We start from the raw sequence: 9,885 nt of genomic DNA, 5'->3' as shown, positions 1-9,885 counted from the left end.
TTAGATTATATGAACATGATATTAATCGTTAGGAATCATTACAAAGACTAATATTAAAAGTATCAGTAACGATAAAATAATTTGTTCCTGTTGATTTACACCAAAAAGTGTAGTCTTTTGAGAACTAAAACTGTTACACTGTCATGATAAAAAATCTCGATATGTGACAACATATCGCAACTAGTTTTTACCCAATGTGTAACAATGTTACTCATTGGAACCAGCCTTTTCCCATTGAGTAACAGTGTTACTAAACATACTGTAATTTCGTTTAGTACCCTTCCTATTTTCTTTATGCATCAGATTCCTCGTTTTATATTTTGATATTGAGATATCGCTAATATATAATAGAAATACTTCAAAAACCAAGAGTTAATGTTTTACCATTTGTCTGTGGTGCCGTTAAGGAAACTAACTGCGAAAAAATAGTGCAAATGTGTAACCTGTTACACATTATCTTTTACTCGTTCAGTGACAATGTTAATCTTCTCTCAAAATTTAAAGTTATATTTTAATGAAATAGAATATGATGAAATAAAATCAAATAGAAAATTCAAGTGTGTCCTAAATGTTGTATTTAATTATTTCATTGCGTGATTTATTTCATCTCATTATTTAAATGTAGTTAAAAATTCTGTGTAATATGCGTAATAACCAATATAAAGTTTTTGAATTGTTAAATAATCGTAATATATTTAAGGAAATACTACCTATATTGGTAGCTGTTAGGTTAGGATTAATACATTGCTCAGTTTGATAGGACTCACTTTTGTGAGTAGATTCATAAGAATAGTATCTTTTTTCAGACTTCCATGAAAAAGGAAAATTTTAATTCATATTTTGTTTTAACCCAAATATTTGGTTTTATATTTAAACAATTTTTATTTTTTGTATGTGCTTACTTAATAATTATCATAATTATGATTTATTTTAGCCATATGTAAATTTGTTTATTGACTTTATATATTTACACTATTTCTTGCGTGTAATCCGGCAGTATATCTATATTTTTTTCTAGACATTTTAAATGAGGTACTTTAATTTTCTTCAATCGTATTCATTTTTCAGTGGATGGCGACGAATAAATTAAATACTAAATAAAAATACTCATTGTTTTATTTCATCATAGTGTAGCTTGTAGTAGAATTTCTTTCATTTGTACTATGGTTAATACTTTAAACTTGAGGTAATACAAAGTACCTACCTAGTAACTAATCATTAGTGAATGGTAATTATGTCAATCATCAGAAATACTGACGACATGATGTGATTTATAGATACGAATTGAATACGACTTTGACAATTAGCTGCAAAATTGTAATGAAATGTTTGACATCAGCGTGGTGTAAGCAATTTTGTAGATTTCGGGCTGTCTAAAATGCTGTTTTAATATATCACAAACTCTGTGTTTATTTTTAACGAGTGTTTCTGCGTAATTTCACTATCGATCGTTTGATTCAGACACCAATTCAAGTGAAGTTGTCAATTGGTGGTAAAAGATTTCGCTTAAAATAAACTATCAATAAATAAACTACAATATAACATGCATAAACTGACTAGAATCAACACATTCACACATTCTCTCTACAAAGATCTAATATCTCTTAGGAGATTGTTCATTGGAGGTCTGGGAGACTAAGGAATCCGAAGAAGCGCTGGTAGACCTCATCAATTTTGATAGACGAGACAGCGGAGCCGTGGCCCACGGCTGCAGCGGGCTCGGCAACTCCGGTACAGGAGACACTCTGTGACAATAACACGACACAATAAGTATTCTAGGTTTAGTAGGTTAGTTACCTACTTCTCCTAGACTGAATGGAAACCTCACAATATATTTCCGTTACACATCGCTAGTTTAAATGTGAAATATATAAGGCATCAAGAAGGATCGAAAACAGTTTTCAGTGGACTTGAGCGTATTCTCAATTCGGCGCATTTTTTCTGTTTTTCAATAATGTCACCAAAGACTACCTGTTTCTCCGGGGCCTGGCTGTTTTAGGCCGGGGTCTCTTCTTTTCTTTTGTCGGCGGTGGCGCAGCGCCCTCTACTTCAACGCCGCTTCCGGTTCCTGCAGTGATTGAGAGTTCTCAGTAATGTACAGTCAGTCAAGTAAATAAATAAGGCTGCGTCTCCTGATGGCTGGAATTGCAACAATGGCAAAAAATGTAGTTCCTTAAAATTTATTATGAGAAGTTGGCCAGTAGTTTCACGGAACAACTTCTAGGTAACCATGTTAACTTACCCACAATGTAAAGCGAGTGTTCAACATTTGGCTGGTCAGTGGCGTTCTGAATGCAAAGAGGTCTTGCTGCTCGTATCCTAGCAGCTTCGTCCCTGCGACTTCCTATTGCCCTACGACAGACAAGCAATTATATTCTTTTCTGGTAAGGTTAGCATAAGTTTTTACAAGACCGGAAGTTTTTGGATACGGAAATAGAACAACGCCTCTATCTTAAAAAAGGAACTAAGTACATATCATGGAATTAGTAGCTACTCCGTTAATTCCATGGTACATATGTGGTGTACTTATTCTTTTTTTAATATTCATTTCAAAATTCATAATGTTCTTAGAAAATTTCATGCTAACCCACAGACAACTCATTGGCTTCTTACTTTTTAATATGTGAATCCCGCTCTAGAATCAGACCACTTCTATCTTTTCCTGTGGTTGAGCCGATGAGAAGCGTCTGACTGATGAAAAGTTTTGACAGCTTTGCTTTGATAGTAAACAAAAGCACCCCCAAGGTCAGACAGGCGGTCAGTTATAAAATCAGAAATGGATATGTTTATTTTTTATTGCGAATCCCAGGCTTCGAGGCTTCCTAGCCGTGAGTGAATATGGAACACGCGAGGATGAGAGAGATATCAGGGTCTTTTTGTACTGGAACTAAAATACCTACACTCTATCTATAAAGAGTAGAAAACATGTAAATGAGAGCGCTGTGTTCTCTGGACTGGCAACACAGGGTGTCTAATGTTGCAAGGATAAAACAATTACATATAAGTCTGACTTAGGTAGTCAGTCGTGTCCTTAGATCACAACGTATTAAAATCTTATATATGGCAACATTGAAATTGTTTCAACAGCAGGCAAAATATTTTGATACTTTACCCGTGTCCGCTTATTTATTTCTAATTTCCCGTTTTATGTGACTATTTTCTAGTAAATTATGCCTAATTCCTTGTAGATATAGATAGGCTTAGATGACGATGAAATCAAAGATACGATCTCAAGAATACGGTGGTGCGGGTTTGAAAAAATTAAAGACTACCTAGTATAGGTAGTCTAAATATTAAAGTGCGCAAAAGTTGTAATGTGTCCGCCTAAAAGATTAAGTAATTATGAATTAAAAATCCTTGACTAAATCTCAATGTCTATACATTGAGATTAAGTCAAATATCTAAGTAAATGTGTATTTCATAAAATAATGAAAGTATCAAATTTATATTAATTTCGTAGTATATTCAGTGTCAACAACTAAAAAATGTTTAAGTTTGCCGCGGTTTTGTTGTGCCACGACTCACTAGACAGACATTACTTACTTCGATAAAACCGTAGTCTACACTTTACAGACAGACCTACTTACGAGCTGTTTCCAGAGCTAGGCGGCTCCTCCCATTGTGCATCACTTTCCACCGCGCTACTCTCCGAAGCCACAAGGTACATAGATCTGAAAATAAAGTACTTTGTGACGAGAAAGTTAACTCTAACCTGGAAACAGCTGGCTTCTACCCATCAAGCTATAGATTATGTTGAAGTTCACATTTCCAAGAACTTTGATGCATGTTACAAAATCATTGTACAAGCCGATATGTACGTGCGTCGCAAAACACGGACGGAAAGGGAAGTCCGCATAGGCAATAAAATTTTTTTGAATGTTGATGATCAATACGTTTAGTGCAAAAATGCATTTTTTAAATATTTTTTTTATATAATATTATTCCTACTTACCTAGCAGGTACGTAGAGGTGCGGGGGCGGAGGCGCGGCGCGGCGCGACGCCGAGCGAGCGCGCCGAGCGCGGGACGCACGACCCAGCAACACCGATTCTGTACAAAATTATAAGTATTTAGGTAGGTCCAATTTGAAGTAAACCATATCATTCGCTGCCTACGAATGATAATAAAATGTTCATTCTAACTTCTTTATGTTACTCCGTAATAATCCGTTGGTGTGTGGGGTAAGTTAGCACGCCATCCCTAAAGACGTTTTGATAGGTACAGGTAATTAACTAAGCTACGGAAAAGGATATCTAGGCTACCTTTGAATCAAGGTATATAAAGTAGTTCAATCTACTATTGTGTCATCTTGTGAGCTGATTTCGTGAATTTTCCCTATATTTAGGAGTGTGATCATACGGGAATTTCTCTTAGCAATAAGAGCTACAATGCCATGTCACCAGAAATGCGGAAGCTGTTCTTCGCCGTCACCATATCAGCGAGTTTCACCTCTACACATTGGTAATAAGAGTTATAATGCTGTCACCAGAAATGGGGTCGCTGTCGCTGTGCTCCTGCCGCTCGCGCCGCCAGCCGGAGTCAGGCGCAGGCGCGTCGGCGACCACCCCGAACAACCCTGACACTGCGCCCGCCGCCATCTTGCGGGCTGATTTTGCTGCCATCTGACAAATTTATAAATGGGAAATAGAGATAGAAGATAAATTTCCTGCTTTGTCATAAATGGTTGGTGGATGGAAAAATAACAGGTAAGTAGCAGTCTGTCAAGAAAGCAAGGATAATAAATGAGGGCACTGTCTCCTGTTGCCAAAACTGGGTGTTTATGAACCAGTAACACCTAAACTTTTATGTCTTTGGTATGGGACAAGACAACAATCTAATATGATCGGCAACATACAAAACCATAGCTTGACACTTGGATGTTGTCGTCTGGAGAAAATAAACATTTAAATATCTATTTAATATTAATTTTTTTATTACTTACGCTGACATTGATGTCAATCTCTGGTATGCCGGTCAAATCAGCCGCCTTCACCGCGAGCTCCCTGACGTGGGGATCGTTGGCACCCTGCTTTTCCACCAGAGTCACCAGCTCGTACAAGTAATCCCGAAATATCTCCTCTGGAACTGAAGACACGGGGATTAAGAATTATGAGAATGTTATGTAAGCGGTGTTTGTATGTTGATCTTTTGTCATTTCTATTCCAAAATTTAAACATGATTTGCGTATAGTTTTACATTTAAATTAAGTGTAGTAAGATCTTGCCCACGTATTACTTTCTACATAATTACTAATATGTGGTTTACCGCAGGCAGGGTACAGCTCTAGATCTACATTAATGTATGAAATATCATTAGGATGTAATGTAATCATGATTACTAACCTTCAAAAAGCATTTCTTTTGGCTTCTCTTGAGGTATCGGTGTCTGCACCACTTGAGCTTGTCCAGGTGGTGGAACTGAAGTACTCTGGACTTTAGGAACAACTGGGAGTTGACCAACAGGAGTCGCAGGAGTTATACTGATACTATCCATTGGTTTTGTTTCTAAACTGGTTTTACTTGGAGCTATCGTAGGAGGCTGGACATTTTGGGCAGGGACGTTGAGTTGGTGGGGAGAGACGGGAAGTTGTTGAGTGGGGATTGCTGAAGCTGGCACCTTTGGGGCCGATTTTCCGTTGACCAGCAGATCTGGAGTGGGTTGCTTTTGAGCTTCTGAAATGGAGATCGTAATTCTGATTTGGATCAGATTGAGATTGGAAAGGATCTAAATAGACTAGCCTATTTCTAATGCATAACTAAGTTAATTGAACCTGTACCCGGTTATAAAATTTTGTAAACTCTAGCCTATTGTGTTGTGAAGCAAACCATTCCTGAGCCAAAAGGATAGCTCAGGGATTCGTTTTCCATAATTGTATTCTATCTATGACATTTGAGCATTTTCTTTTCACTCTAAAAATATAACTCACCAGCAGTCCCAAGTTCGAGTTCTGTGAAGGCCATGACATTGAGGGCAGATGACAGCGCCGGAGCGACACCGTCTCCCACTTCTGACGTCAGCACCGCGTCTGCTGACACCACACAGTCTGGTGGTGGCCCTGCACCTCGTCTTCTGCAATAACGATGTTTTCGTGTATTTATCTATTCATATACATTAGTTATAAGTTTTTTTTCTCATAGACCGGTGAATGTAGCCATAGCACCCTAAAGATTCTCTACTACATCCAAAAGTACCTACTTAATTGCATTTAGACTAGCTTTATCTTTATCGATAAGTTTTTAATTTGTGGTTTCTGTTATGAATATTTCGTTCTTACGGAGGCGGCACTTTAGTCGGCGTAGATATGGAGACCCGTCCCCACATGAGGCGTCTCAACTCCTCACCGCTGATCCCCTTCCTGCGCAGTTCGGCTATCGTCACTCTGCCGACACGCTGGAAATAAAAATACTCTATAACTCATTAATGGAAATGACGCTTTATTCCGACAGGAAATTTATCTTCTAATGATTTTTAATCAGTCAGTTTCGAACTATGATTTGATATATCGAAAATTATTATTTGATATATGATTTTGGTATATCGAAAATGTAGTGATGGGGTAAGAAATTTTGTATCTCAATAGTCTCAAAGGCTTTTAGTAAGTTTTCAAGACACTACACAATATATGCGTCACGTTACCTTCCAATTAGTCAAAGCCCCCTTCCTCTGGTTAGCCCTGGTCTTGGGTTTGCATTTGATCACCATGACGGCGCGTTGCTCGTAGCGCGGGTCGTCAGAGGGCCCCAGCCCTATGGAGTACTCTTGCAGGTAACGATGAGCGTCTTCCTGAGCTACTGACCGCTCGAGAGACACTACAATCTTCGCCCACTACAATCAGGGTAACAAGGAAGGAAATATTTAATAAAAGGCTAAGCATTAAATATATCTTGAAATTAATAAATAAATAATTTTTATAAGTATAGTTTTCAATTGAAGTTGAGATTTTTACAATAAATAGTAGGACTCCACAAGGGTCTCACCTAAGCACTAAGCTTACCTGCTTGACCCATTCCTTCTCTGATTGCTCAATGACATGCGCATACGTATTGCCCATCATGGCGATCAACATGTTCAGTAGTAGGATCGGCACAAACACCATAAATATCGTGAATACTGTCTTTGCTAGGTTCGGGTACGTGGTCAAACCAAGGTCTGTGTACTGGACAAAAATATGTTTTAGTTTGATACATTAGTTGTTTAGAATTGTGTTTTATACTCAATAAACCGTAAACTTACGCTGTAATCTCCAAGTGTAATTTGAAATAATGCCATCCAAGTACTCGGATAGCTGGAAAACAAAGTGGTTTGAACGTTGGGGAATCCTGAAAAGAAATTAACACAATTTGCCAATAAAGAAATAAAATAAATGAATAATACTTACCTACTTTATTAAATAGACTCATTACCATTACAGTAAATATCGACAACGACAGAAAAGTCCGAAGGTGGTAAATAAAATCAAAATACGTTAAATAAGATTAGTAACAAAACCAATAAGTATAATACCTGCTGATGCATGCTGTATAATAGAATTACGAACAATATTCGTATAGGTACTAACCTCTGTACAAGAAGTAGAAGGACTGAGAGAAGCCGAACAGAATGATGCAGTAGATGATGCCGAAGGTGAACATGTCACCGGTGATCATGCTGTAGATCATTGTCACGAATGGGCCGGTCAGTTTCACTGCACTGGAAATGAAATACATAGATTCACACACCTTAAATTTGAAGCACCTCGTCTGCTGACTCCCTGAACTGTATTAGCTAAACTCGAAAGACACATGACGATTATAATAATATAACCTCAGATTATATTATACATAATATTCTAATTACTTTTCTGGTACCTAGTTTAACATTTCGGCTGACGTTAAATTAGATACAATCAAAATTAAGCATGCATAGTTGTCAGCAAAGGTAAGATTATGGTGAGACGATGAAAGTAAAGGAGAAGGAAAGAGCACTCACCCAGCAAAGAACATCAGTAAGAACCAAGAGCCAGGCAGAACAAAGATGAGTATCGCCTCCTCCACCATGCTTTGCTTGGACAGCCGCGCTGGGATGCACGCCAACAGTAGTATGTTTGACGACAGGAAGATCAATTTAGCGGGCTCATGAATCTGGAAGGTACATCATTTACATATCTACTAAGTATCTACATTTTAATATTCCACGATAATTGTGATTATTTAAACGCCATAAATTCAAAGTCTACATCGTCAACTTAAAAAAAAACCCGATTCAAAGTAGGTTAACTATTTTAACAGTACTTCCTATACGTCATGTGTAGAGAAAGTCTAGTATGGTGGATTCTCTGCTTGTCTTCCATTATCATCAGATTTTTTACTATCCAAAAATACAGCAACTCGAGCAGAGATCACCCTTGCTCAAATACTCACCAATTGTTTCAAATACGCGACGAGACCCTGATTTTTGATTTCGTCTCCTTGCTGCAGGATAATATAGCACAACGTGCTGACTATCGTCCCCAGCTCGCTGGCGAGCCGGACGCCGCCCCTCACGTCCCTCACCTCGAGCCCCCAGTCCGGATTGGCTTCGGCCTCCGCGCTGCTGTGGCGAAGGTACACCGCCACGGATAGCAGCAGTAAGTGTAACATTAAGATCATCAGGCGTTTGAGGAACTTATTCTGAAACAAACCAAAATATTCTGTTACACGGAGCTGATCCTTCAATTCACCTTTTTTACTTTCTCAAGAATCCATCTATGGCTACATAAAAAGTTTTCGATTGTATAAAAAGCTTTCGATACCATGTTGTTGACTGTCTATTTGGTTAAAAAGATGATGTACCTACCCTTGCAAAGGTTTTCCACTTCTCCTCGAGTAGTCTCTGAATAATGCCGCCGTCCAACATGTTCAAATGCTCCTGCTTCGTACCGTTCAGAATGATGAATAAAGCGGAGTTCCAATCTATATCAGGACAAAAATACATTATCAGTCCAGGATACTAAAGAAAGTCTAAAAGCATCGGAAAGTTTGCCAGATCAGGGTATAAACTTCATCGATGAACTTGGGAACTAACTTGTCCTCCCATCAGGCAACAGCGTATCCAAGGCATTGAGAGGGTAAGCAGAGCATGTGATGTTGGAGTATCTCCAGAACTCCCTGGCGGAGAGCTCGAGCATCTCCCTGAAGACGGAGGCGCGGCCAAGCTGGCAGGCCAACGTCAGCGGCGTGAAGCCTGCCATGTTCATGCGCCCGTTGCTGGCTGGGACCTTCGGGTGCCGTAGGGCGTAGCCAAACATGTCCTAGAAAAGGATTTAAGGATTTTAATTCAAATACATGCAGAAAGATCAAGTTAGTTGGATTACTACTTAAGTTACTAATTAAATAACTGTACGATAGATACAGCGAATAAATATTTAAGTACAAAGAATAAGTATGGAAGAAGATGGTAGATAAGGCATGTAAAAATCTAGCAGAGATATCCTCAAGATCCAGGCTTCGGCAATCATTGTCTGGCGGATGGAAGCTACCAAAGAGTAGTAAAAGTGTACTTAACTTTAGCTCTTACCAATTTATCGCAAACCACAACCATATGCAGGATCATGTTTCCGAAGGAATCCTGGGCGTCAGGATCAGCTCCCGAGTCCAGCAGTAGGTTATACACGGCCTCGTTAGCGCAACACGCGGCCCACGCGAGAGGGTACTCTCCGAGGTACGCCAGGCCTTCGTAGTTGGTTTGTCTGGCCGGGGGCACGCACTGCTGGTCCCGGGGTAGGAAGAAACTACCTGAAAATGGGAGGAATTTATTTTATTTATTTATACTTTTTACCATCCGCTACTACAATATTTGATCAGGCCAATTCTTGCTAAATGTGACTGTGCAACCTTTTAAAGTGGAGACCACTCGTGTCTCAATGGTT

At 38.8% G+C, this 9,885-nt stretch overlaps 1 protein-coding gene and 1 long non-coding RNA gene across 4 annotated transcripts in view; one reads left to right on the top strand and one right to left on the bottom strand.

The window, feature by feature from the left end:
* Positions 1-1,109: 1,109 nt before the first annotated feature.
* iav (inactive) overlaps positions 1,110-9,885 on the bottom strand; it is a 21,886-nt gene continuing 13,110 nt past the window's right edge. For 2 of the 3 annotated variants that reach the window (XM_053762477.2, XM_053762475.2), the window contains 19 exons: positions 9,534-9,751; positions 9,042-9,267; positions 8,814-8,929; positions 8,399-8,647; positions 7,968-8,119; positions 7,558-7,688; positions 7,233-7,318; positions 6,994-7,155; positions 6,636-6,824; positions 6,274-6,389; positions 5,926-6,068; positions 5,342-5,671; positions 4,942-5,084; positions 4,486-4,621; positions 3,953-4,049; positions 3,588-3,671; positions 2,243-2,352; positions 1,972-2,068; positions 1,110-1,745 (listed from right to left, as the gene is read on the bottom strand). In XM_053762477.2, coding sequence (XP_053618452.1) covers positions 1,595-1,745; positions 1,972-2,068; positions 2,243-2,352; positions 3,588-3,671; positions 3,953-4,049; positions 4,486-4,621; positions 4,942-5,084; positions 5,342-5,671; positions 5,926-6,068; positions 6,274-6,389; positions 6,636-6,824; positions 6,994-7,155; positions 7,233-7,318; positions 7,558-7,688; positions 7,968-8,119; positions 8,399-8,647; positions 8,814-8,929; positions 9,042-9,267; positions 9,534-9,751 — 2,936 coding nt within the window. In that variant the 3' untranslated portion in view covers positions 1,110-1,594. The remainder of the gene's footprint in view (positions 1,746-1,971; positions 2,069-2,242; positions 2,353-3,587; positions 3,672-3,952; positions 4,050-4,485; positions 4,622-4,941; positions 5,085-5,341; positions 5,672-5,925; positions 6,069-6,273; positions 6,390-6,635; positions 6,825-6,993; positions 7,156-7,232; positions 7,319-7,557; positions 7,689-7,967; positions 8,120-8,398; positions 8,648-8,813; positions 8,930-9,041; positions 9,268-9,533; positions 9,752-9,885) is intronic. The other variant, XM_053762476.2, reaches the window with a different exon arrangement.
* The window catches only part of LOC128679941 (uncharacterized), an 8,017-nt gene continuing 1,477 nt past the window's right edge, over positions 3,346-9,885 (top strand). Inside the window, exons 1-4 of the long non-coding RNA XR_008405795.2 lie at positions 3,346-3,661; positions 3,957-4,073; positions 4,489-8,126; positions 8,456-8,604. This is a non-coding gene — a long non-coding RNA (uncharacterized LOC128679941). The remainder of the gene's footprint in view (positions 3,662-3,956; positions 4,074-4,488; positions 8,127-8,455; positions 8,605-9,885) is intronic.

The sequence above is a fragment of the Plodia interpunctella genome, chromosome 22 (assembly GCF_027563975.2).
Source record: "Plodia interpunctella isolate USDA-ARS_2022_Savannah chromosome 22, ilPloInte3.2, whole genome shotgun sequence".
NCBI classification, from domain to species: domain Eukaryota; kingdom Metazoa; phylum Arthropoda; class Insecta; order Lepidoptera; family Pyralidae; genus Plodia; species Plodia interpunctella.
Note: the sequence above shows the minus strand (reverse complement) of the source record. Positions and strands in the feature narration are given on the sequence as shown.